At 39.4% G+C, this 27,821-nt stretch overlaps 1 protein-coding gene and 1 long non-coding RNA gene across 3 annotated transcripts in view; one reads left to right on the plus strand and one right to left on the minus strand.

Moving 5' to 3' along the window:
- REL (REL proto-oncogene, NF-kB subunit) overlaps nucleotides 1–8,969 on the minus strand; it is a 40,232-nt gene extending 31,263 nt beyond the window's left edge. Inside the window, exon 1 of the mRNA XM_007189693.2 lies at nucleotides 8,578–8,969. Coding sequence (XP_007189755.2) covers nucleotides 8,578–8,587 — 10 coding nt within the window. The 5' untranslated portion in view covers nucleotides 8,588–8,969. The remainder of the gene's footprint in view (nucleotides 1–8,577) is intronic.
- A 300-nt stretch (nucleotides 8,970–9,269) lies between these two features.
- Nucleotides 9,270–27,821, plus strand: part of LOC103007114 (uncharacterized) — an 81,176-nt gene continuing 62,624 nt past the window's right edge. The window contains exons 1-2 of one of the 2 annotated variants that reach the window (XR_009009928.1): nucleotides 9,270–9,499; nucleotides 11,446–11,584. This is a non-coding gene — a long non-coding RNA (uncharacterized LOC103007114). The remainder of the gene's footprint in view (nucleotides 9,500–11,445; nucleotides 11,585–27,821) is intronic. The other variant, XR_009009929.1, reaches the window with a different exon arrangement.

Genomic DNA, 27,821 nt, shown 5'->3' on the forward strand with positions numbered 1-27,821 from the left:
AAGGACAAAAAGAGGTACTGAAGCAAAAGGGTGGGGAGGGGGAAGGGAGAAAGGCAGGCATTCTAGAGAAAGGGAAGAGTGTGTCCAAAGGTGGAGGCACAGAAAAAAAAAGAGCTAAAGAATCACAATACAGCCCCAATGGAAATGAAGTACACTTCCACCCTTAGAAAGAGAACCAAAGCCAGAGTACATTTGGAGATTTGGATTTCATTCTATGAGTGACAGAGAATCAATGAAAGGTTTTATGCAGGGGAATCACATGATCTGATTGACATTTTAGAGTAAGAATTCTGGTGGCAGTGACAGATTAAAAAGAAAAGAGAAAGCAAGGTGATCAGTTTAGCAAGGTGATCAGAGGCTGTTACAGTAATGTGGGCAATGAGGAGAGCATTTCTGAAATTTGGTAGTGATAATAGGAATGAAGGATTATTTAAAAGATAAAATTGACAGTACTTGGTGACTGAACAAACATTAGGGTTAAGAGAAAGTAAAGAATCATTGATGGCTCCATATTTTCTACTTCGTGTTACTAAGTAAAGTATTACTGGTATCTTTAATTTTATTCTGTTTGGTTTAGACTCCCTGCGCTTGAATTTACTACTTATTTGTTTATTCAAAAGACAAAGAGCCAGGGAAAACTGACTTTAACCTAATCAAGTTAATAATACTTATTTCAATTTTACTGAAAAATGTAACACATGCAGATGAGTATTTCAATTTTCCATCCTTGGGAGGGATAAACTGGGAGATTGGGATTGACATATACATACTACTATATATGAAATAGATAACAAATAAGAACCTACTCTATAGGACTTCTCTGGTGGTCCAGTGGTTAAGAATCCGCCTGCCAATGCAGGGAACACAGGTTCGATCCCTGGTCTGGGAAGATCCCACATGCTGCAGGGCAACTACTGAGCCTGTGCTCTAAAGCCTGTGTGCCGCAACTACTGAGCCCACGCGCCACAACTACTGAAGCCTGTGCCCTCTGGGGCCCATGTGCCGCAACTACTGAAGCCCTCACGCCTACAGCCTGTGCTCTGCAACAAGAGAAGCCACTGCAATGAGAAGCCCGTGCACTGCAAGAAGAGTAACCCCCGCTCGCCGCAACTAGAGAAAGCCCGTGCGCAGCAACAAAGACCCAGCGCAGCCAAAAAAAAAAGAACCTACTGTATAGCACAGGGAACTCTACTCAATACTCTGTAATGACTTATATGAGAAAAGAACCTAAAAAAGAGTGGATATATATTTGTATATATATGTATATATATATGATTCACTTTGCTGTACAAGAGAAACTAACACAACATTGTAAGTGAACTATACTCTAATAAAAATTAAAAAAGACAAAAAATTTCACAACCTTATATATCCTTGTATATTTCAAATAATCAAATTCACATTTCAGTTTCAAATATTTCACATCCTTATATATCCTTGTAGGAGTATTTAAAAGAAAGTACATTTTCCTCTGAAAACGAAGTTCAAAATACTCAACAGTATTTTTTAAGTAATATCTTAAATCATCTTTGTGGTTGAACTAAAGGTCAAATAAATCCCTGCCCACTGCTTATTTAAAGGTGTCTTAGTGGGAAGTTGATATAGAATGACATCACTAATGGTAAGTGGCTAACTTTTGAGGCAGGAGTGTGAATAAAAGTGCTAGGCTTAAAGTGAGCACTCAAATATTTCATTGGTTATACAACACTTCCTTAAACTAGAAAGTGTGTTTAAGAAAAAAGTCTGTAGACAAGAGAACAGAAAAGCAGTTGTTGAAAGATTAAATAAAACATTTTTTAAAGAGTTTTAAATTCTAAAAATGACGAATATTAGTTATCATATAACATCAAGTACTTAAAAAAACTCCTGAACTCTATTCTTTCTATTGTAGAAGCTCTTTATTGGTAAAAAGTCTAACAACCAGAGTTTACTGTAATATTCTCCATTCTCCAGCTGGAAATAATCTTCCCCTCCTCTAAACTATCACAGCGTTTTGTTTATGGCAATTATTGCAAATAACTGTAAGTTAGGGAAGACTTACTGTTTTATTTCTTCTTGAAAAAAAAGCTACTTGTTTTATTTCTTCAAACAACTTGTTTTATTTCTTCAAGCTACCTAAAGGCAGGAATTGTGTCCTACTCATCAGTGCCTTGCACAGATATTCAGTAACTATCTGTGGAATGAATGACTGAAAATCTAAAGATCTTTTTGTTTGTGTACATTATGCAAACATTGAAAGACTATATTAATAATTATTCAGATTTTCCTTATTAGGTTGTACTACTAAGGAAAAAAACAGTGCTTTGTAAGTACTAAACTCGCTACACCTTCATACTCCTCATACCTATTCATATTCTAATTTCTTTATCTGTATTTATAATTAAAAAAAAACTTCCCAGCTGTAAATCATTTATAATATCATGCATCAGTACAGTGTATCATTTACTTCCTTCCTCAGTACCCTGTTCTGAAGTGCCATCCTTCCTGAAGATAAAAAGTGGTGAAATGCAATCATCTATGGAGTGGAAGTTGGTAAAACATAAATCAGGGAACTGTAGAGAAAATGAGTACTCTTAACTAAGATTATCTCAAATCACTACAGTTTTGAAAATCATAGAAATGTCTTCAAAAGTTGGTTCTAAACAAGCTGATTACTGTACTTTTCTTTAACCAATATTATGCACAGCTGGGATTGACCCCTAAATTTTTAACAGTATTGTAAAATGCGCATACAGACCAGAATAACATCTGAAATATAGCCAAAATGTTTGCAAGATATATTTATGTTTTTATTTGCACTTAGGCAAGAAAGAGTGCTCTTTGAGTTTTTAAGATTAAAAAAAGAAAGTAAACTGGAAAAAAAAGAAAAAAAAAGAACGTACATTGAAATAAAAGATAAAAGTGGATGATCAACTGTCAAGACAGCTAGCACTGGGAACCAGCATTAATTGCACAGTGAAAAAATGTTAATTATAGTAATTAAAACACTGTTTTAAGGCACTTTAATATACATTTATCATTTGATCCTCTTAACTTTAGTCTCATGAAAACAGGACAGGAATTATTATCCCATTTTACAGTTGATAAAACTAAAGTTCCAAATTATATAAAGTTATAAGAAAAAGAAATTATGAATGACATTAGTAAATATGACAGCTGGGATCCCAGGGGGGGTCAAATTCAAAGAACAAGCAGCATAAAAGCAGCTGCGGATAAAGTCACAATAACTGATATAGCAAATAAGCTAAAATAAATGCAACTTAGTTTAAGAAGATAATGCATCTTGGCACAGGCAAGTGAGTATTTAGATCCAATGAAATTCCTGGAACAAAGTTCATATTGGGGCTATATATCAGAATCACCTAGGTAGCTTTTTCAAAAAACATACATGTCCTGACCCCACCTGAGATCTGCTGAATAGAGATAGAAATCCATCTAAAGCCCAGACTTGTTTCTGAAAAAAAGTTTCCATGCAATTTGAACACACTCTTGATTAAGAACCATTGCCCTAAAACATAAAGAAGTGGCAACAACAACGCACATATCTGGAGAAGCAACCCCAAAATTCATGTACAAGGATGAGCCGGGTGATGGATAGACTAGGTGGAGGAATTCTGACTACCTGTAACTCTCTCCCACTCTAAAAAGCTTACCCAAATGCAAGCAAGAGAAAAAAAGCACTGTTACAGAAATAGCCTTCAACTGCACTGATATTTAAAATAAATCTTTTACAAAATTAATATTTTAACTATCATCAGTAACACTTCTTACAAGACAGCATGCCAATGTGTGAACACCACAGTTTTGAATAACTGACTAGAGACTGAATCTCATTCACTGAAGTACAGGATAACAGATTGCCTGAGACCCAAAGGAGCAAATGGAGCTACCAATATATACTTTTCTAAATATCACCTCTACTCACTTTGGAGAAAAAGAAAAGACCTGTTCTTCTTTCCTCAAACCCAACTGAATTATGTTGATGACCTTCTTTACCTTAAGACACAGGTGAGTATTTCCATTTCTTCCCAATTACCATAAAAATTTAGTTACCACTTCCTACACAGAATTGTATCCAATTAACAAAAGGGCAAGGAAAACTCAAGCCTATTCCCATAAAGACAGAAAAAGACTAACACAGAAGGCGCAAAAGAAATCAAAGGAAGGATAAGTTATATCAATCAAATTAGCAAAAGGACACATGGTTTATTTACTAAGCAATTTTTTATTTACTTTCTTCTTCAGAATGCTTACCATCATTTAAGTGGACAAAGGAGACTGCCTCCAAACATCACTGTCAACTTCTACTCCCCTAGTTTAAATATACACAAAACCACTTCAAATTATTTAAAAGTAAATGGGCATGCTTACATATTCTTGAAAGATATATTTTCTATCTAGCATCTGGTCTAGTCTATTTTTATGAAACCTTAAGGTTTTGTAAAATTCTAGAATCATCAGGATACTTAAATAGTATTAAGTGCCAAGTGTTTCTAGGATCTCCTGTTTCCTAGAGGTCTGAGTCCCAAAACAGCTCCAGTACAGAAGAAAACTAACATTTATGGGCATGCATTACCTCATTTGCTCCTATTAAGACTCTGCAGTAGTTATACCCATTTTCAAATCACAGAGTGGCAGAACTGGAATAAAAACCAACCCAGGTCCATCATGGACTAAAATCCAGGTTTACTCCAATATATCAGGCTGACTCTCTCATCTGGGCTTTAAGAATCCAAGTAAGGGAATTTGCAGATGAGTATTTGATGTATGCACCACAAGGTAAATAAAAGATGTAAAAAATTTTGGCAAAGAGATTTTACTGCTAGAGATTCCACTGCTGTTGGGGTGTGGGGTGGACGAATAAGTCCTGAAAAAAAATTTTAACTTCCAGGGTGAAAAAAGTAGAGAAACTAAATTAAAAACAGATGGCCGGGGCTTCCCTGGTGGCGCAGTGGTTGAGAATCTGCCTGCTAATGCAGGGGACATGGGTTCGAGCCCTGGTCTGGGAAGATCCCACATGCCGTGGAGCAACTGGGCCCGTGAGCCACAAACTGCTGAGCCTGCGCGTCTGGAGCCTGTGCTCCGCAACAAGAGAGGCCACGATAGTGAGAGGCCCGCGCACCGCGATGAAGAGTGGCCCCCGCTTGCCGCAACTAGAGAAAGCCCTTGCACAGAAACAAAGACCCAACACAGCCAAAAATAAATAAATAAATAAAAAAAAAAAAAAAAAAAAAAAAAAAACAGATGGCGGGGCCAAATCATCTGTCTGGATTAAGACTGTCAGATTTAAAAATAAAAATTATAGGATGCCCATTTAAATACGAATTAAACAAATAATTTTTTACTATAAGTACATCCCATGCAATTATTTGGGTCATGTGCTTACAAACACAATCATTTGCAGAAAACACAGATGAAAGAAAGATGGAATGAAAGGAAACTCTGAGTCCCTCAAATTATATTTGAGAAAGATACTACACACACCCCAGATGTTCCCAATTATGACTCATCATGATTCCTCCCTAGTCATTTCACTTGCTCATTCCCTTCACTCTATGTCTATCATATATCATCTTAATTCTTTTATACTACTGTTATCTCTACATTTTCATGTGTTGCATTTCTGAAGCAGCCTTCATGTTTATGTGTTCAGTCTTCTACTAAAAAAATAAATCACTGTCTTTACCTATCAATTCCAGCTCCAGTTTTTCATTAAAGATTAAATTGTGTCATACTACATTGATTTTTCCCCCTTACTCAAGAGAAACAGTTCTCTTGCAATTTACACTACAAAGTTGGTAAGTAGTGCGATAACAAACACAATTTCTTTGTGTACTTCCTATTATGTGACGTAGCAGAACTACACTAAAGAAAACTGTGAATATGCTATACATAAAATAGATAAGCAACAAGGATTTACCGTACAGCACAGGGAATTGTACCCAATATTTTGTAATAACCCATGATGGAATATAATCTGTAAAAAAACCCGAATCACTATGCTGTACATGTGAAACTAAACAATACTGTGAATCAATTATACTCCAATCAAAAAATAATAATTTTAAAACTGTAAATAAAAATAAATTACCTAAATTTTAAAACATATTTTACCAAAGACAGTACTATTTATTAGTAAACAGAGCTATGCGCACACAGGAACATTTGCACTTTCTACTGGAACAATGAGAAGCTTTAAATTCAGACAAAAAAAGAGCTAATTTTATTTACATTAAACAGGATAGAATCATAAATATACAAGAGTAATGACTGTCTATGCATACCTCGGATAGGACTGAGAACATTTTTCTTAATGCCTGTCCTCATTAATTGTGTCAAAAGACTGGAACCAAGGTGTAATTTTTTTTTAAAAAAGCAATAAAGATAGCTTAATAGAACTCGAGCTGTGAAATCCTAAATAATATAATTTAATTGAACAAAATTTAGAATCATACATAAAGTCCCAGTTATTCATGGTACTTATATAATTTTATTTATGAAATAATGATCTCTTACTTTCACGTTATACAGATCATATATTCAACTACAGACACCTATTTACATATTACATCCGGTGAGAAATGGTCTTAAATGCTTGGTAATCAATAAAAATACTTTTTGAGGTTTTATACAACTTTACTACAAACAGACTCTAAATTAGACAATGATAAACTAATTAAGCAAAAGTTTTGTTGCTGTTGTTGTTACTCTTTCGGTTAAATTACTGTTTCAAAACAGGATGGGAGTTTATAATTTTGTGAATCTTTTTGTCTAAGGTCTTTATGAGTGATTAAGGAAACCCAGACTTTTCCTCAGCAGTTTTCAGACAACTGAATTACAACTTAAATAACTTGTTATATTTTAAACAGTCCCATTTTAATGCAACTCCAGAAAACAGGAAAAAAAGGAAAAGAAAATTACCCTACAACTTTCCATTCCTTTAAATTTTTTCCCCTTCAATTTAGGAAATCAGTCCTCACAATAGGACAAAATATAGTGTCATTAAACAAGTTTAAATTGTATCACATTTTTAAATGATGTGGGTCTTAGGATACTCTATATAAATGGCTAATTCTTTTCTTTCTCTTTTGAAAGAATTAGGAGTATTACATTCATGCCATATATCAACAAAGTTTGGTTAAATTACCAGAAGGCTGACTTTTTTTTCTTATAATGCTGGCCCTTCTTTAACTTTCATACAAAATCTTTCTGATAATCAATAAATTAACCAAGTATTTCAAGTCACTTTGCACTTTTAATCTAAACACGGTTTGAATTTATGAATTTACAAGATTATCTGAAAGTTTAGGGTCACTTAGGTGGCTAAAGAGAAAGTTGAAATATTTTAAACTACATTTGTATTCTCACATGAAAACCACAGACAAACTGAAATCAAATGTCATGTGAGCCACCCCAATTTCCTTTTCAGCCTACAGCACTAGCTATGGCTTTGTTCTGCTCAACCCTTTAAAAAAAAAAGTCCTTTATGCTTTCTACTTCCTCTTCTCCGCTACTCATCAGCCTTCTACTGAGGGTCACTGAACCAGGGAGTTGGGAGGATGCGGGTCAAGCATAAACAAGCCTCCCTCTTTAGCCTCCTAGCACAAGGTTAATCCACACTTTTAGGTCCCTCAGCCTCTGCTCACGCTGCTCCCTCTGCCGGGAAAGTGCCCACATAAACCTTTCCAGACTTCTGTAAAGGTCCCACTCGAATGCAGTCTACCTGATTTACTTCCCTTAGATTACAGGCAGACCTGAACCATGGCTGGATGTGAGGCTCCCTCCCTAACCCTTTAAGCAGTTTCTTGGTAAACTGGTTTCCCCCAAAGCAGGAGATCCACGCATTTATTGACAAAAAATAAGTATTCACATAAGTGACAGAAAGTTGTTTTCATTCTTACTCATATTTTAAAGCACAGGAATTCTAAAAATCCTCTTTTCCCCTTCTTTCCAACAAAGGAAAACAAAACAAAACTCGACTTCTGTTCCATAAATTAGAAAGTACGCACTTTACAGTAAAAATGATCCACTTTGTTGAAGCAACATTTCCACTTAAGACCTGTTAAAATACCACTGGTGATTTTTAAAGCCGCACCGCATTTTGTCCAACTGTCAGCACGACAGCGATCACCTCTTGGCAATTGATGAAATTAAACTAAAAAAGATAGACCTCTCCTGAGGTCGGAAGGTTCCTCGTTCCTGTTCTAAAACGTAAAACCACCATTTCAATTTAAATCAATTTTTAAATACGGGAAATCTTCGTCCTCCTTTATTTAGATTCTTATTACTTCCCTAATCCAAAAACCAAGTCTTTGGGAAACTCTAAGGCTCCGGCTATTATAATGGCATCAAACTACAGAGCGTGACTGTGATTTCGCACGCAAACCCTGAACCAGCTTACTTTTTAAAAAGGTTGACAGTTTGCCAGAGGCGATTTTAAAGACAGAATGAGTCACAACCAAAATTGAGCGCCCGAAACCCTGAGCGGCAAGAGCCTCGGACGCGCTCCTCCCTCGCCCCCGCCGTCAGGGCCAGGCCCGCGCCCGGCCCTCGGTAGCCAGCGCCAAGAACACTCACCCGAGGCCATGGCTCCGCTCACCGCGCCGCCCAGCTCCGAGCGTCCGGACCCGAGGCCGCTGCAGTCAATCAGCCCGTCAGTCAGTCAGGCGGCCAAGGGACCTCTGCCGGCGGGATCCCCAGTCCCCCTGACCACCCCCGGGGCCTCCTCTTCCTCCTTCCCGCCCTCCTCTGGGTTTGCGGCTCACACCTTCCCACCCGCTTAATTCTCGCGCTCCGGTCACCCTGCGTTGCCCGTCCAGGGTGCAGGAGCCAGGAGGCGGAGCGCTGCTACAGCTGAGGGCAGGTCGGCCCGAGAGGCGAACAGCCCGGCGGGAGGGGGACTTCCCGCGGCTGACGTAAGCTTCTCGCAGCCGCTTCCCCCGGGCTGGGGCGGGGGCGGAGCGTCTTGCGACCGGCGCGCGTGCGTCCGCTCTCAGCGGCCCGCGCCCCGCCCCGCCCCGCCCCGCCCCGCCCGTGCCCCGCCCCCCCCCCCCCCCCCCGCTCTCCCGGAGCCCCAGTGGGCTTGGGACCTTGTCGTGGAAGTGCGAGCGCGGGACCTTCGGGAGCGCAGGGAACGCTGGGAGCCGGGAGGTGACGGCCCCGAGCGTGCGAAAGCCGCCGGCTACTGAGAAATCCCCCTCCTCCAGGGTGTTCTTGGGCGCGTAGCTTAAAGTTCAGGAGCGGGTGGGAGGGTGCGGTGACGTCTAGAGGGCCGGCCGCCCGCGAGCACTTGGGGGCGGGCCGGGCGGCGAAGTGGGGCCCGTCCTCCCAGGCTGGGGTAAGGACAGCTGGGGTTTTCGTTGGGTGGTTCCCCCTCTTCCTGATTTCGCACATGCAAATCTCCGCCCCCGCGCCGGCGGGCGGCGCAGCGCGGGCGTCCCGGAGCGCCCTCGAGGGGAAGTGCGGAAGCTGCAGCGGCCTCTGCGCGCCTGTAATTAAGGTATTTGCATACGGGGACCCCAGTAGTCTGATCTTATCCCTTTGCATCATCTCAATTGTTCTGTTAACGTACTTTACAAACTAAAACTTTTTAAACTCGTGAGGTCTGCAGTGTGAGTTCGTTGCCTCATCACTCAGTGTGCTCAAGATTAATGACGGGGACACTGCCTTGGGGTTTGACAGAGTTACCCACGTGGAAAGGAGGACGAAAGTTTAGTATGCTAAAGGAATCTAAGTTAACTTTGTTTCCTTCATGTGTAAAGAACCTTCTTTGTGTCAGTTTAGTTACCTTATAATGTATTATTATCCTCATTTTATAGATGAGGCAGTCAGGGTTCAGAGAAGTTAAGTAACTTGTTCATACCTCAGAATGCTACTAAAAAAAAAGAAGAAAAAAAAAAACAGTTTAAACTCAGGGTTTTCTGACTCCAAAAGCTCCATGCTCTTTCCACTATCCTTTACTGCGTAAAATAAGTATGGAGGGGCAATGGGAAATATCAGCCATACAAGTGCCAAAACTGGAGGACCCAGTTGGGGAATTAATTAAAAATAAACTCTCCTGCCACGCCCAAAACATCCTCTCCACAAAATATAGGAAAGTAGAAAAGAATGAAACAGTTTTATTATAGAATAAGCATTAAACCATACTGTGATGCACTAAAGAGATTGCATAGAGAAGAAATCTCACTCGTTTATGTAATCAGACAGATGCAATCAATTACATACCTGTTGTCCTTCTCCCAAGGAAAAAAAATAGGAAGTTACATCTTGGAGCCAAAAGCCAAGGTTTAAACTCCCACAGAGACAGAGAGATGGGGCACCATCCTCCTTGATATTCACATTTCAAAGAGATAGCTCAAAGGCCCCCAAGAAAGATCTTAAGGGGGTGCAAAACTGGCAAGAAGCTTGTTTAGCTTTTTTTTTTTTTTTTTTTAAATAGTCTTCATTTGGGAGGCAGGAACACAGGTTTTTGGTTTTTTTTTTTTTTTGAAATTCACGTTCTTTTATTTATTTATTTATTTATTTATTTATTTATTTATGACTGTGTTGGGTCTTCGTTTCTGTGCGAGGGCTTTCTCTAGTTGCGGCAAGCGGGGTCCACTCTTCATCGCGGTGCGCGGGCCTCTCACCATCGCGGCCTCTCTTGTTGCGGAGCACAGGCTCCAGACGCGCAGGCTCAGTAGTTGTGGCTCACGGGCCCAGTTGCTCCGCGGCATGTGGGATCTTCCCAGACCAGGGCTCGAACCCGTGTCCCCTGCATTGGCAGGCAGATTCTCAACCACTGCGCCACCAGGGAAGCCCGCTTGTTTAGCTTTTTAAAAGGTGTACATACATCTCAAAGAGAGAAATCATTTATAGCTTCTATTTTTCTCAAAGAATTGCTAAATGAAAAGAGAGGGGGTAATGTTCTTTGTTCTTTTTGGCACCAGGCACATTTTTAAATTTAATTATTTTAGACTTGTACTTACCCTTACAACCCCAAATGTGAGAACTATATGAATGAACTAAGCATAAATGTTCAAGAATCCAACAGGAGGATGAGAGACGAATAGGAATGGAAAATATTTTGTGTGTATTTGTTTATATTTCACCTCCAGAAATTGATTGGTTTTAGGTGCTTCTTAATAGGACACAATAATGTTTGCTTACTGAAGAGTTCTGGGCCAAACAGAATCTGTCCCAGTTGCAGGACCCCAAACTAGTCCTAAAACCACTCCAATCTATGAAATCACAAGCTGGATCTTATGAGATTTAGTCACACTACAGAATTTTGAATTCATTTTATTTTTATTTTTCAAAGACTCGCTTATTTAAACCTCCTCACTAATAGGATGGCATGTTTGTATTTATTTCCAGGGCTATTTTTATTTGTCACATGAATAAGCTATAGATTTATATTATCTCACCTTTTTAAAGGCTTTTTTGAAAATCCTTTCACTATTTTAGAAACTTGCTGAACCCTTTTTTCAAAGATCCAGTCCACATCTGAAAAGTGAAAATATTTCACTTGTGCAGGATAAACTTAATTAGAAAAAAAGGAAGATTACAAGACAAGGTGATGGATGGACTAAAAACAACAACAAATGTGAGTAGTGGCTTTTATTTTTTTTCGGACTTATGTGGGGAGAAAATAGTTTATTACTGTAAAGATGATTGGCAGCTAGTTGGTAGGGATTATAATGTAACACATGGTACTATTCCTCAAGGGCTTACAGTTTTTGATACTATTTATTCAGTCCAACAAATATATATTCTGTGCCAGGTGCTCTTTAGATTGTGGCACGAACACTAATAACAAGATAATCAGCTATTCCTCAATTAAAAAAAAAAAGACAAAGTCTCTGCCTTCACACAGCTCTGTCTCACATGAAAGACATCAAGCGTGTTAGCAAATAAGATCATCTAAAATACTATTATTAAACTATTTTGTTTCTTTATTGCTGTCAAGAAAATGAGGTAATAGGATAGAAAGTGACTGAGGGAGAGGGATACTCTGAGGAGGTGACATTTGAGCGGAGTCCTGAGGAATAAGAAAGAGACATCCACAGAAAGATTCAGGGAAAGAGCATTCCAGTGCGAGGAACACCAAGTACAAAGTCCTTGAGACAGGAAAGAGCTTATGTGAGGGACTGAAACACCAGAGGGACCAAACCAAACTGAATGAGGTTGAAGAGATAAGCAGGGGCCAGATCACGTAGGGCTTTGTAGGCCATGGTAAGGAGGATGGATTTTATTCCAGGTGCACACAGGAACCTACTGGAGAGTTTTAAGCACGTGATTGATTTATGATTACATTTCAAGATGTTTACTCTGGCTGATGTATTAAACTGCTAGGGGCACTGTATGCTAACCAGGGGCAGGAGTGAAGGCAGAGTGGCAGAGGGGCTGTTGCAGTCGTCCAAGGGAGAAGTAAAAGTGGTTTGGACTTATGTTTTAGCAGAGGAGATGGTGAAAAAGGGTCATATTCAGTAAGATTTGGGTGTCAGAGCCTGAAGGACTTGCTGATGGATTGGATGCAGATGGAAGGGGAAAAAAAGGAATCAGGGATAACTCACATTTTTGGTCTGAGCAACAAGGTAAAAGGGAAGGCTGGTGAGAGAAAGGTTTGAGAGGGAAAACCAGGAGTTGTGTTTTAGACTTGTTAAGTTACAGGTGCCTATTAGATATCTGAGTAGGTAGTTGAATATATAGAACTAAGCTAAGGGGCGAGGTCAAAGGTAGAAATAAAGATGTGTGAGTCAGCAGCATTTCATTTAAAAAAAAAAAAAAAAAAAGGAGCACAGAGAAAAAAAATTAAAAATAACCCAGGAAGGCTGGTAGAAAAGAAGGAGCTGCCAGTGAAAGAAGAGGAAAACCAAGAGACTGTTTCAAAAAGAATGGAAGTGGTCAGCTGTGTTAAATGATGCTGAGAGACTGCAAAAGATGAGAATAAAGAAATGACCTTGGATTTGGCGAGATGAAGGTCATCTTGATGAGAGCCATGTCAGTGGAATGGTGGGAATGAAAGCTGAATTGGAGGAGGTTGAGAAGAGAATGATGGAAAGGATGAGTATATACAACTCTTTGAAGACTGTTAAAGGAAACAAATGGGGCAATAGCTGGAGGGGGATGTGGGGTTGTCTTAGGCTAAGGGCTGTCGCTACAACCTCCATCTCAACAGGTTAACACAAAGGTTATTCATCACTTGAGTCACAGTCCAATGTGAGTTGAGTGGCTTTCTTCCAGAAGTAATCCAGGAGCCTAGATGCCTTCTATCTTGTAGCACCAACATGTGGATTTGAAAGTCATCTTGGAAAAGGAAAGAGGGTAGAGAATCACGAATGGGAGATTTTTTTTTTTTTTAATTTATTTTTGGCTGTGTTGGGCCTTCGTTTCTGTGCGAGGGCTTTCTCCAGTTGCGGCAAGCGGGGGCCACTCTTCATCGCGGTGCGCGGGCCTCTCGCTATCGCGGCCTCTGTTGTTGCGGAGCATAGGCTCCAGACGCGCAGGCTCAGTAGTTGTGGCTCACGGGCCTAGTTGCTCCGTGGCATGTGGGATCTTCCCAGACCAGGGCTCGAACCCGTGTCCCCTGCATTGGCAGGCGGATTCTCAACCACTGCACCACCAGGGAAGCCCACGAATGGGAGATTTTTATGCGCCAGACCTGAAAGTGGAATACATTCCTTCTGGTCACAGTCTGTTTTCCGTATGGCCTCCACAAGGGGGCTGAGAAATACAATTTGAGAAATGGAATTTAAATATATGCTGTAGAAGTAGAGAAGAAATTGGATATGAGTAATTACCAGCAGTCTCTGGTACTGCAGTTTTGTTTTGTTTATAGAGGGTCAGATTAAGGCATGTTTGTACAAGAGAAGACTGACTCACTAGTGAAGGAGAAATTGGTGATGATTGAGAGGAAGGGAGTAATGAGTAAAGGAGAAAGAATGAAATCTAAAGCACAGGTTATAGGATTGGCCATAGATTGGAATGGGGACACTTCCTCTGTGGTAACAAGAAGGAAAGTAGAACCTGGTAGACCTGGTGGTATAGAGATGAAGTAAGTAGTCAGTCAAATTGCATTTTTTTTTTCAGTGAAGTATGAGGTATGAGGTTATGTTCAGCTGAGAGTGGAGGGCAACAAGCAAGAGGAAAAGCTGAAAATGCAGTCTGTGAGAGTGGAACATTAGATGTGTCTGGCTGTACTGAATGATCATTTGAAATTTGTGGTCATAAATATAATGTCAGACCAGTACACAGTATTTCTTGTGTGGTTTTTAACCCAGGGGATATCAATGGGTTTATTTTTGAAAAAGAAGACAAAGAACTTGGAAAATTTAAGTCTGAATGGGAATATGAGGGAGGGATGTTAAGTACTTCTCAGCTCACACACACTCCCTGGGTGATGTCACCCATTCCCATGATTTTACCTGTGGTCCCAGGACCATATATCCAGCCTGGATCTTTGCATGGCTTTCAGACCTGTATATCCAGTTGTCTGTTAGGAGACTCATAGACATCCCAGACTCTACCAACACAGCATCTCCTCTTCCAAGTTTACTCTTATTCCCATATTCCTTGTACCACCATCTACCCAGACACAAGTTAGAAAGTTGGGAGCCATCTTTGGCTCTCTCTCTAATCATCCCCTACCTAACCCACAATGTCCCATCATCAAGTCCTGCTGATTTTACCAGTCCAGTATGAATCTATTGCTTCTCCATCTTAACTGCCATTGTCCTTGTTCAAATCTTCATCGTATCTCACCTGAACTACTGGAATGGACTTCTAACTATTATTCCTGTCTATACTTTTGTCCCATTTGAAAGCCACTCAATCATATTCAAACCCATTGCTGCTTGAATCCTCTGGACAAATGCACATCAGACCATACCACTCTTGTGCTTTAAGGCCATCCATTAGCCTTAGATCCAAACTTGGACATGGCTGACAAGTTCCCCCATAATCTGGCCTCTGTCCATTTCTTTAGCCTCATCTTCTGCCCTCCACACCTTGCACTTCACACCTCACTGAACTGCTTCATAGCTTCTCATATTCCATGAGCCATGCCGTTTCTTGTCTTTCTGCCCTGTTCATGCTTTCCTTTCTGCCTAGAATGCTCCTTCCCAGAGACATGCCATGTTTGTGGTTTGAAAGACTCAGTATTGTTTAAATGTCAGTTCTCTCCAAATTAATCTATAGATTTAATGGGTCCCAATCAAAAACCCAGCATATGTGGTGTTATGAGTTCTGATTTCTGCAATTAAAATCGTTCTGTAGAAGGTGTGATCATTCAAAAATACAAATGTATCTTGTCATTCTGTAGCCTTTCCTATTACCCAACATTTACTGAACACAGTAAACAGCCAAGCATTCTATTTATTAGAGGCTAGTGATAAGGGCAGGTGATACAAAGATGAATCACATAATCTCTCAGGGAGTTTCTAGACTAATAGAATTGCATTATTTGAAGCATGTAATCCTAGGCAATCACATTGAGGCACAGTGCCATCGCTTCAGGAGTTAATAGGCTCCATATCTGGCTTCTCTTTTTGGTCTAACAAAGTCTTTTTCTGGTATATGGGGTGATCCTTAGTCTCTTAAATCATTAAGTTGCTTGACAAGATTCTTGGATCTGGAGAGACTGAGTATAGGGCCGTATAAGAAAAATGCATTCATTTGATATCATGTTTAGGGGTGTAAGGTCAGGTAGGAATTTTTACTTAGAAAAAAATGTAAGGCAGATTCCTAATTTGTCATAAAATGGATCCCTTCTTCGCCTAGAGTTTTGGAAAGCTGTGATTTTAGGCAGCATGGACCAATAGGATTTTCTTGCTCCTTTGAGCACAAGTTTTGTAGCTTTTGCTATTTTGTCAGAACATTCTTTGGCCTGTGTGTAGTAGAGAAGTTCCCAAATTTTGGTGAGAACAAATCTTCCTGATAAAATTGAGATCTGTACCTTTAAGAAGAAATTTGATTATTTGTGCTTGGTTCTGTGTCTCTCCCCTTTTCTGTCACTCTTCATTCCTTCCATTGATAAAGCTAAATATATAGAAACAAACGTTGACAGCCACACAAATACTTAGGTTAAGTGCTTTTTAACCAATGGTACAGTATGAAAGAAACTTCGTGGCAATTTTCTGTTGTACAGAATTAATTAGAACTGACCTGTGGGGGATTTATATCCAGCCACCTTTCAGAATCCCTTTTCTTCCTTTTGCCCACACTCCTAGCACAATGTGTGGAACACAGTAGATTCTTAATAAATGTTTGTTGAATGTTGCATTCTGCATCTTCCTGAAATAATAGAACTGTCAATAGTTATTTAACAGTAAAATGTTTTAAAAACTTATTTGGAAATTAAGATGTAAGAGATTAGTGCACCAAAAGCAAATCTCATCTCTTAATTGCTTAAAATTGATTATTTCAAATCTTCTTTAATTGAAACTCTTCTGAAGCCTGGAATTTTAAAATTATACCCTTTGTTCAGACCAGCCTCTGAACAAATTAAGGCAATTAAGATAGCATTAAATTTTTGATGAAAAGTTGGCATTTTCTGTATATTAAGATTAGATATTAGCAACTGAAGTTTCTGTGGGTAAGACTTAACTAAAGCTTCCAACATTAATAATACAAAACTGTCATGAATTTGCAATAAAATTTTCTTGGACATTTTTTCCATTGAGGTGAAAAAGTCCATGTAGCCATGCCTCAAAGCCAGTTTACTCACCTAGTACTTCCTTAATAATCCATTGGTAGTTAGTTGTGAAGCAGTTTAACATTTAAGTTTAATTCTTTTTTTACTAGTTTTCTGATTTATAAATACTAATTTCTTGGAAAATTTGAAAATTTCCAAAAAGTAAAAAATTCAGTATCTTGTTTTCCCACTATACAGAGATAACTGCAGTTAAATGTTTGGTGCATTTTCTTCCAGTCTTTTTTTTTCAATGTATAAATACTAAAATTATTTCATAGTTGAGATCATGCTGCATATATGGTACTGTATCTTGCTTTTTTCATTTTAACATCATGAGCATTTTCCCCATGGCATTACAACTGTCTTTGAAAAATTGGAAAAAAAAAAAACAAACATATTTTTTGTTGGAATTGACAAGGTAATTTTTAAATATATCTAGGAATACCAAAGTCCTAGAATAGCCAAGCCAATATTGAAAAATAAAGATGGAGAATGTACCTTACCAGATAGCCAAATTTATTATAAAACTACAGAAATTAAGATAGTGTGATATTGGCATAGTTTTAGACAAATAGAACAATGGGCTAGATTAGAAAATCCAGAAACAGACCCATACATATACAGTCACTTGTTACAACAGTCTCCACTGTAGTTCTGTGGGGGAAAAGGAGGTCTTTTCATTAACTGGTGCTGGGACAAATTTGTCATCTATATGGAAAATAATGAAACCTGATCCCAAACTTATACTGTACCTAAAATATTATTTTAAATGGATCATAGACCTCCATGTGAAAAGTAAAATAATTAACCTTCTAGAAGAAAACATAGGAGAATACCTTCATAACCTGGGGATAAGCAAAGACTTGCTGAACATTACACAAAAAGTGCTAACTAGCAAAGAAAAGATAGATAAATTGGACTTAATTAAAATTAACTAAAAAATGCCACTAAGATAATGAAAAGGCAAGCCACATACTGGGAGAAGATACTTGTAATACATACATCTGATAAAGAACTCTATGGTATCCCTGAAGATACTCTGCTCAGATCTCCCTTCTCAGGAGGGTCTACCTCAGCTTTCAAGCCAAGGCCGTGTGTTTCATTGGAAGCACCTAGCCAGTTATAAGGACAGTGGTGGTACAAAGGCTTGCTATCTCTGGCCAGCACAGGACTTCTCTGTGGGCAATCTTTGTGTCAGAGCTCCCCATAGGGCTGGCTGAGACTTTATCATAGATGCACCCCAATCTAATTATATTCCTGTCCACTTCTTCCTTCCCCCTTTCTTTTCACAAGTGTCATAGACCTGCATCTGAACTTTCCCTATCTACTGCTTCTTTCTCTCCCCTTTGTCTTTTGTAGGTGTTATCCCAATAAATCTCTCGCATTGCTCATTTCATATTGGCATCTGCTTCCCAGAGTACCCAACTGGTACACTCATATCCACTTTACAAATCAATAAAAAAAAAGATAGGGGGGCTTCCCTGGTGGCGTAGTGGTTGAGAATCTGCCTGCCAGTGCAGGGGACACGGGTTCGAGCCCTGGTCTGGGAAGATCCCACATGCCGCGGAGCAATTGGGCCCGTGAGCCACAATTACTGAGCCTGCGCGTCTGGAGCCTGTGCTCCGCAACAAGAGAGGCCGCGATAGTGAGACGCCCGCGCACCGCGATGAAGAGCGGCCCCCGCTTGCCACAACTAGAGAAAGCCCTTGCACAGAAACGAAGACCCAACACAGCCATAAATAAATAAAAATAAATAAATAAAATTAAAAAAAAAAAAAAAAAAGATAGGTAGCTCAATTTTTTTAAGTGGGCAAAAGACTCAAATAGGCACTTTACAAAGGAGGATAGCCAAATGACTAATAAGCATATAAAAAGATGCTCAGAATCACTAGTCAGCAGGAAAATATGTATTAAAAAAACAATAAAATAATGCTACACCTCATCAGATGACTAAAAATAAAAGGATAATACCAAGTGTTAGTGGGGATATGGAATTCTCTTAAAATTTTTTGTAGGAATATAAATTGGTCCAACAACCTTGGAAAATTGGCAGTATCTATTAAACCTAAAATATAAATACCCAGTGATCCAGCAGTACTATTCTTGGGTATATTCCAAACAGAAATAAGTGCTTGTATCTACCAAAAGACAGATAAGAATATTTAAGGGAACCTTTATTTGTATTATCCAACAATAGGAAGGCAACTAAAATGTTCATCAGCAGCAGAATGGATAAATAAACTGCACTATATTCGTAATACAGATTTCTCCCCAGTTATGAAAAAGAATGTACTATTGCCACATAACAATGTGGGTGGATCTTATAAGTTGAAAAGTCATATACAATAGAGTATATACTATATGAATCCATCTATATCAAGTTCAAAAACAGATAAAACTAGTTATTGTGATGGACAGCAAAATATTTGGTATCTTTAAGGATGGAAATTGACGAGAAATGGCCCTGAGGGAGCCTTCTGAGTTGCTAGAAATGTTCCATATCTTGATCTGGGTGGTGAGTGAGAAAGGCTCTCTCCTTGACCAAACTCTTGTCAGGCTCCTCTGAGCCCTCTTCTCAACTAGGCCTCAACCTTGGCCTATAGCAACTGAAGACTCTCGGCACAAATGATTCTGCCAATCCTCTCTTGCTAAGAGACTTGAATAACACTAGCAAATTTTCTGATAGCTCAAGGCCACATCCCTAAGATGACAACTTCAGCCCCCATCAGTTCCTGCTTGAGAAAACTCAAGGTTGCCAAAAGAATTTACTGTTTATTCCAGTCAACACCTAAAGTCAGGACCTCTATCTCCCAGTCTCTGTGGGAGGGTGGGAGCCTCACTTCCATAAGTGCCAGTTAACAAACCTGCATGGCCTAAATATACTGACCAACTCCCCTTCCCACTTTTTAATAAATTTCCACTTCCCTCATGCTGCTCATTTCCTTCCCTATTGCCTCATTCTCCCTTGAAAATGCCCAGTTACCTCTGCACAAATGAAAGTTGAAGTCAGTTTACACTGGGCTGTCTTCCCTACTGAACTGAATAGAATCTGTCTTTATCACTCTAACTAGTGTCTGGCTTTGTTTATCTTTGACATGGGTTACATATATTTACAAGTTAATTGAGCTATACTGGTGTATAAAGATTTGTTTATGTATGTTATATCTCAATTTTTTAAAATATTTGAAAAGATTTTTGAATACCTTTCCCCACCAGGGCCACACAACCAGCACAGCCCTACCTTGAGACCCTGCTCACCACCTCGCTCCTCTCCATGTCCTAACACACACTTCTTTTTTTTTTTTGTACTCTTTTTTCATTTTATTTAAAAATTTTTTTCACAATGTAATACATTAAAAAAATTTTTATACAATTTTGAAAGGTTACTTTCCATTTACATTTATTACAAAATATTGGTTATATTCCCTGTGTTGTACAATACATCCTTGAGCCTATCTTACACCTAATAGTTTGTACCTCCCGCCCCCCCACTTCTTCACTTGGTTCATTCCTCCTCATCCTTTAAGACTCAGTTTACAGGAAGCCTTTACAGATTCCCCTGGCCAGATAGGCTCTTTCTTCTCTGGACAACATAATAGCCAGCATATTATCTATCAGCCGGCTTACCACACTGAATTATTGTTATCTGGTCATGTGCCTGGCTCCCTTACTAAACTATAAAATCCTTGAAAACAGGAACTCTTATTCCAGATGGCTGGCACATAGCAGATGTTCAATATTTGTTGAATGAATTATCCTGTCTAGAGATCAGCACCTTTGTTTCTCAGGCATGGTTGGGTTATTGAACATCCTACCACGTCTGGTCTCTAGTGTGCTATATATCATACACCTTGCAATTGGATAGCTCTTCTGAGCCTACAATTGATCTAGTTCTAAAACTTCGTTATAACTACATCTATTCAGTTGATGCCAAGTGTCTTTTTTATTCTTTCAACAGCAAGATTTAAAATGTTTCAGACATGTTCTTTAGTATCAATAGCAGTGGTTCTCTGCCTTACCAGATCAGTGTCCACTGTTTTATAACAGATATTTGTAACATTCCCTTTACTCCCCTGAAGTGAAAATCATATGTATAATCTATCTTCCATGTATGTTTTCAAACAAAAATTATGCCATAATAGCAATATCGAGGTAAAATTAAAAAGTCATTTATAAAAAATAATATTGACTTTGATATGTAAATGCTTGGGCATGACTACATTAAAAGACATAATGGGGCTTCCCTGGTGGCGCAGTGGTTAAGAATCCGCCTGCCAGTACAGGGGACACGGGTTCGAGCCTTGGTCGGGAAGATCCCACATGCCGTGGAGCAACTAAGCCCATGAGCCACAACTACTGAGCCTGTGCTCTAGAGCCCATGAGCCACAACTACTGAGCTCACGTGCCACAACTACTGAAGCCCACGTGCCTAGAGCCCGTGCTTCACAACAAGAGAAGCCACTGCAATGAGAAGCCCGTGCACCACAGGGAAGAGTAGCCCCCGCTCGCCACACTAGAGAAAGCCTGCGTGCAGCAACGAAGACCCAGTGCAGTCAAAAATTAATTAATTAATTTTAAAGAAAGATATAATGAAGTTTTCAAATGTTTGCACCTATACGTAGAATCACAGGCTACAAATGCAGCCTGACACTGGTATGTTGTATTGGTAAGCTGTCACAGTTAACGATTTTTCAACTTTTAAAAAGTTTTCTAATAAAACAATCTTCTCTTGATTTACACAGTACAGTCAGCCCTCTGTATCCATGGGTTCCACATCTACAGATTCAACCAACCACAGACTGAAAATATTTGGGAAAAAAATTCCAGAAAGTTCCAAAAAGCAAAACGAATTTGCTGTGCACTAGCAACTATTTACATAGCATTTACATTGTATTTACAACTATTTACATAGCATTTACATTGTATTAGGTATTATAAGTAATTTAGAGACGATTTAAAGTATATAGGGAGGATGTGCTGTAGGTTATATGCAAATACAATGCCATATTATATAAGAGACTTGAGCACCCAAGGATTTTTGGTATCTGTGGGGGTCCTAGAACCAATCCCTTTTGGATACTGAGGAACGACTGTAGTTGTATTACTGGGAAATTCAGTTTCTGTTAAAACCATGCAAAAAATATTTTGTGTTTATATGTAAAATGGAGTGGTGATCTAGGCTTATATTATTATAATAGACTTTTCATCTACGTGAACGTGAATTTCTGGTGAAACGTAGGTAAGTCATGAGGATGGTGGACAATCCTTAGCCATGCTGCACTGTCCTTTGCAGGGCATCTAGCATCTAGCATTCCTGACCACTCCTGCAGTAAATGCCAGTGGTGTGCACTATTTGGTCATACATTTCCAAAATATCCCCAGTGGTTTGGAACAGTGGTTCTTGAATTTTGGTTGTCAGAAGAATCACGTGGGGAGCTTGTTGGGAATACAGATTCTTCGGCCCCATTCCCAGAAATTCTGATTCAGTGGGTAGGAGAAGGGCCCTGGAATCTATATTTGGTATTGACTACCCCAAGAGTGAGAGAGTCTTGAATAATATTTAATGGAGGCTGTGAAAAAAGTCTGTTGAATTATCCCTATTCCATACATAACTAAGGGCCCTGGCTTTGCAAACGACACAGACCTTGGATTGTAGACAGTGGTACACTTCTCTCTCAATACTTTAACGTGCCTAAGCAGTTATTTTTACACTTGTCTAATAACCAGAATGATCCTGTTCATCAGATTCAGTGTGTCTCTTAGAGAATTTTAGATGAACATGACCGCATTGCTTCTCTTTGATACCACTTTTATCCATAGTTTATGCAGATATTTTACATCAATTTAGGCCACAAGGATATTTTACAAGAAATTAAGCCTTATCAAGACTACACACTAGGGCTTCCCTGGTGGCGCAGTGGTTGAGAATCTGCCTGCCAATGCAGGGGACATGGGTTCGAGCCCTGGTCTGGGAAGATCCCACATGCCGCGGAGCAGCTGGGCCCATGAGCCACAACTACTGAGCCTGCGCGTCTGGAGCCTGTGCTCCACAACAAGAGAGGCCGCGATAGAGAGAGGCCCGCGCACCGCGATGAAGAGTGGCCCCCGCTTGCCACAATTGGAGGAAGCCCTCGCACAGAAACGAAGACCCAACACAGCCATAAATAAATAAATAAAAATAAAATTAAAAAAAAAAAAAGCCTTTAAAAAAAAAAAAAAAAAAAGACTACACACTAGGGCTTCGCTGGTGGTGCAGTGGTTGAGAGTCCATCTGCCAATGCAGGGGACACGGGTTTGGGCCCTGGTCCGGGGGGATCCCACATGCCGTGGAGCAATGGAGCCCGTGAACCACAGCTACTGAGCCTGCGCTCTAGAGCCCACAAGCCACAACTGCTGAGCCCGTGTGCCACGACTACTGAGCCTGCGTACTGCAGCTGCTGAGGCCCGCATGCCTAGAGCCCGTGCTCCACAACAGGAGGGGCCACCGCAATGAGAAGCCCACACACTGCGATGAAGAGCAACCCCCGCTCACCTCAACTAGAGAAAGCCCGTGCATAGCAACGAAGACCCAACACAGCCAAAAATAAATAAATTAAAAAAAAAAAAAAAAAAAAGACTACACACTAGTCCCAGTTCGAATACTACCAGTCAGGACATACAGTTGCAATGGCCGGACTCAGCTGTTAGGAGTGGATTTTACCAGAACTCTTCACTGCTACTCTCCTGTTTACTTACTTCCTATGTGGGCATTGTTTGAGACCTCCAAAATCCGCTTCCGTGGATTAAGAGGTTGTAAAAGACAAAATTAAAGGGAAAAACACGTCTTAAAAAGTGAGGACTATAACTCAGTTTTGAACAGTCCTGGAACCATTTCCACTTTCTTCAGCATACTGAAGCACTCTTTGAAAATGGCTGCAATACCGACAGGAGGTAATGCTTAAGTAGGGTGGATGTCATTTGGCTAAGTGGAGAGAAGGGAAGGAGAGAAAGAAAGAAAAACTGCATGTTGGAGAGCCCAGGACAATTGAAGCAGAGTGTGTGCAGCAGACAGTGCTAGCTGACTTTTCTTCTTTTTCTGTATTAATTGTAGCTTGATATATGTTGCCCAACTACACTCTATCTCCCAGCTTCCCTTGGGTAGAAATATATGCCCACCCATTCGTAGGCAGAGCCTTTCAGATGTTTAGCCTGCTTCTTTTTTTTTTTTTGCCTTCCCTCAAGCTAATGAGATGATGTCCTGTCATCCAGATTCAGTTCTAATATTGAGGATGATGTCCTAGAGGTTAGGATCGAGAAACAAGATGGAAGGAACCTGTGTGATTGCATGGAGCATCCTGGAACTCAGACATTAAATTGAGAAATGAATTTCTCTCTTTTCTCATCCGTTGCATTTGGATCTCTTTGTTATAGCAGCTAGCATTACAATAACTAATATGAGTATGTGTTAGGAAACAGAGGGAAATAAGGTTAAAACCTGGTAATGGAGGGGTTAGAATGCCAGGAGGAGTAGTTTAGTTTTGTCTCATAGGCATTAGAGAAATATTCCAAGTTCTTAAACTAGAGAGTGCTGTGATGGGAGCAGTGTTTCAGGAAAATCACACTGGTAGCATATAAAGCCTTCATTAGGGCTTCCCTGGTGGCGTAGTGGTTAAGAATCCGCCTGTCAATGCAGGGGACACGGGTTCAAGCCCTGGACCAGGAAGATCCCACATGCCGCGGAGCAACTAAGCCTGTGTGCCACAACTACTGAGCCTGCTCTCTCGAGCCCGCGAGCCACGACTGCTGAAGCCCACGCGCCTAGAGCCCGTGCTCCGCAACAAGAGAAGGCACCACAATGAGAAGCCCACGCACCGCAAGGAAGAGTAGCCCCCGCTCACCTCAACTAGAGAAAGCCCGCTTGCAGCAATGAAGACCCAACGCAGCCAAAAATTAAATAAATAAATTTATTAAAAAAAAAAAAGGCTCCTTTAAGCGGTTATTGCAGTGAAACAAATATGAGTCTGAAACAGACCAGGATGGTGAATGTGGAAATGAAGTAAAAAAAGAAGAGGAAGGAAAACAAGAGGTATTACAAAGAAAAGTAATAAGCCTTGGTGACCAACTGGATATAGGGAATTAAGAAGAACCAGAAGTCAAAGAAAAGTCCCAGATTTCTAATCTGGAAAACTGCTGATACTGCAGGAATTGCTGTCAGGAAAATGGAAATATGTAGATTAACTTCAAAAATGCATAAATCGTTTGGAGTGTGGCAGCAAACCCAGATCCTGCCATCATCAGTTTTGCCTGCTCCCCCTCCTAACACCAGTCCCTAAAGTAAGAACTATAGCTCTGAGGAACCCTCCCCACTCACCTATTTTCATTTAAGGAACTGAAACGTGAGATTTGTGAACACCCAGAGAAATGAAATCTTAGTATGTGAAAACTCTAAAAAGCAGTCATAAAACATCCATTTATAAAATACCTCTCTCTTTTTAATCTTTACATTGTGTAGGCCCTATAGTTCTATATATGCTAGTTTTATGTGTATAGCACTGCTTGGAAGTATGACATAGTATACTAACTTGGTTTCTGTAATGGTAGTAATAATAACTGTTGTTTCACAAGCATGTGATCCAATAATTACTTGCAGAGATTTAGAATTAGCATTTTTCAGAACTGGTAATAAAGTCATCATCACCTTAAAGTCATATGATGTTTCTGATATGTCTCAACAGAGGATAGTTAAATTTTAAGGTTGGAAGGAACCCATTTTACACATGAAAAAACTGAGGGACAGAAAATTTTAGTACTATGCCCACGTCATACAGCTAGTTAGTTGCTGAGTTGGAACTTGAAACTAGACTTCCAAACTAATAGTTTGGATCTTTGTCCTGTATGTCACATTGCATTTCCAAATCTGATCTAAGATATAAAGCAATATAAAAAAATTTTTTAGCAGCCATAATCTTACTAATAAAAATGCTAACATATGGAGTACTTAGCATTCACAGGCTCTGTATCTTTTAAGACTCTCATTATGTAATATTGTACATCAACTATACCTCAATTAAAAAAAAAAAAGAAGACCCTCATGCTGTTTTCCCAGAAGTCCTCAATTGAACTCCATGGGAAAAGTAAAAATCATATTCATCGTTTATTCCCTACAGTGGTCAGTACAGTGCCCTGAGTATTGAGATGCTCAGTAAATATCTAATGAAATATAAATTGTTATACATTGCATCAGTCCAGTATTGATAATGAGTAACAATTTATTACCACTGGGCATGAGATACTATTAAGAAAGAAAGAGAGGGGCTTCCCTGGTGGCACAGTGGTTGAGAATCTGCCAGCCAACGCAGGGGACACGGGTTCGAGCCCTGGTCTGGGAAGATCCCACATGCCGCGGAGAAATTAGGCCCGTGAGCCACAATTACTGAGCCTGCGCGTCTGGAGCCTGTGCTCCGCAACAAGAGAGGCCGCGATAATGAGAGGCCTGCGCACCGCGATGAAGAGTGGCCCCCACTTGCCACAACTAGAGAAAGCCCTCGCACAGAAACGAAGACCCAACACAGCCATAAATAAATAAATAAATAAATAAATAAAAATTAAAATTAAAAAAATAAAAGAGAGCGAGACACACACACAAGGCTTCAACTCTCCCTCTCCGAAGAGGTAAGTAACCATGCCTGCAGAGAGGCATAATAGTGATTATATTAAGACAAATACCAAAATCATGGATTAATATCATAGAAGCAAGTTGTGCCAACCAGTTAAATTATTCAATAATATGCAAAGTTCTTAAATTTTTGCTAAAATTTTTATTTTTAAATTCCATCAAAATTATACATATAGGGGACTTCCCTGGCAGTCCAGTGGTTAAGACTGTGCACTTCTACTGTAGGGGGCGTGGGTTTGATCCCTGGTCGGGGAACTAAGATCCTGCATGACGCGCAGTGCGGCCAAAAAAAAAAAAGTTATAAATAACATTAAAGAAAGTTGTAGAAAAGAAGAAAAATGGCCTATAATTCTATCTTACTAATATAGATATCACCTATGTGCATGTGTGAGTGTGTGTATGTGTTTCCTTCCAGGACTTTTTCATATGCAGGCTTTGATTTATTTCTTCTGCTATTACTTGATTATGGTAAAAAATTGAAGCAGAGAAAATGAGAATCAGTTAAAATGACTTTACCTCCAACCCTGGGAAAAAATTATCCAAGAGTAATGGTTTGGAGTATATCCTCAGATAACTTTTATTACATAATTTATATAGCTACAGCAATGAATACTATGCATACATAAAATTTGATAGCCTTTTTTTTTTCCACTTGATATTTATACCATCCCCATTGTCTTGTGTTGCTACACAGTATTTTTTACTAAGCTCTTTAAGGAAGGAGGCTGGCTGGAAAATGGATGTCCTAGCAAACTGAGAATAGTTCCAAGGTTTGTAGGTCTTATTGAGGTTAAAAAACAGATTTCGTGTGACCATGGAGTGAGATGGTTGGAAAAATAGGAAATTATGAGCAGAAGGTTGGGCTTTTTAAATTATTGCATAAGAAAGACTTGTATTTTGTTATCTAACGACTGAGATTGAAGAAAGCATAATTTTCATCTAATAATAATTTATTATTAATAGTTCATCTAATATTTACAGCAAACTATCAAAATCTCTAATGAGGTTCAAACTATATTAAACCTAATTTTGGATATTCCAGAAGGAACTTTTTCATTTTCATAGTAAACATATACACATTTATTTTTATTTAGTACTTATTAAACATTATAGATCAATATTAAAAATCATAAAGTTTTCTTTCATATTACTGGGTATATTTTCTGTATGTTTTTTGCCTTAGACTTTTTAAAATTTATTTATTTTTATTGATGAATAGTTGATTTACAATGTTGTGTTAATTTTTGCTTACAGCAAAATGTCTCAGTTATACACATATATACATTCTTTTCTGTATTCTTTTCCATTATGGTTTATCCCAGGATATTGAATATAGTTCCCTGTGCTATACAGTAGGACCTTGTTATCCATCCATTCTATATATAATAGTTTGCATCTACTAACTCCTAACTCCCGGTCCATCCCTCCCCCACCCCCCGTCCACCTTGGTAACCACAAGTATGCTCTCCATGTCTGTGACTCTGTTTCTGTTTC

This window comes from Balaenoptera acutorostrata, chromosome 12 (assembly GCF_949987535.1).
Source record: "Balaenoptera acutorostrata chromosome 12, mBalAcu1.1, whole genome shotgun sequence".
Lineage (NCBI taxonomy): Eukaryota > Metazoa > Chordata > Mammalia > Artiodactyla > Balaenopteridae > Balaenoptera > Balaenoptera acutorostrata.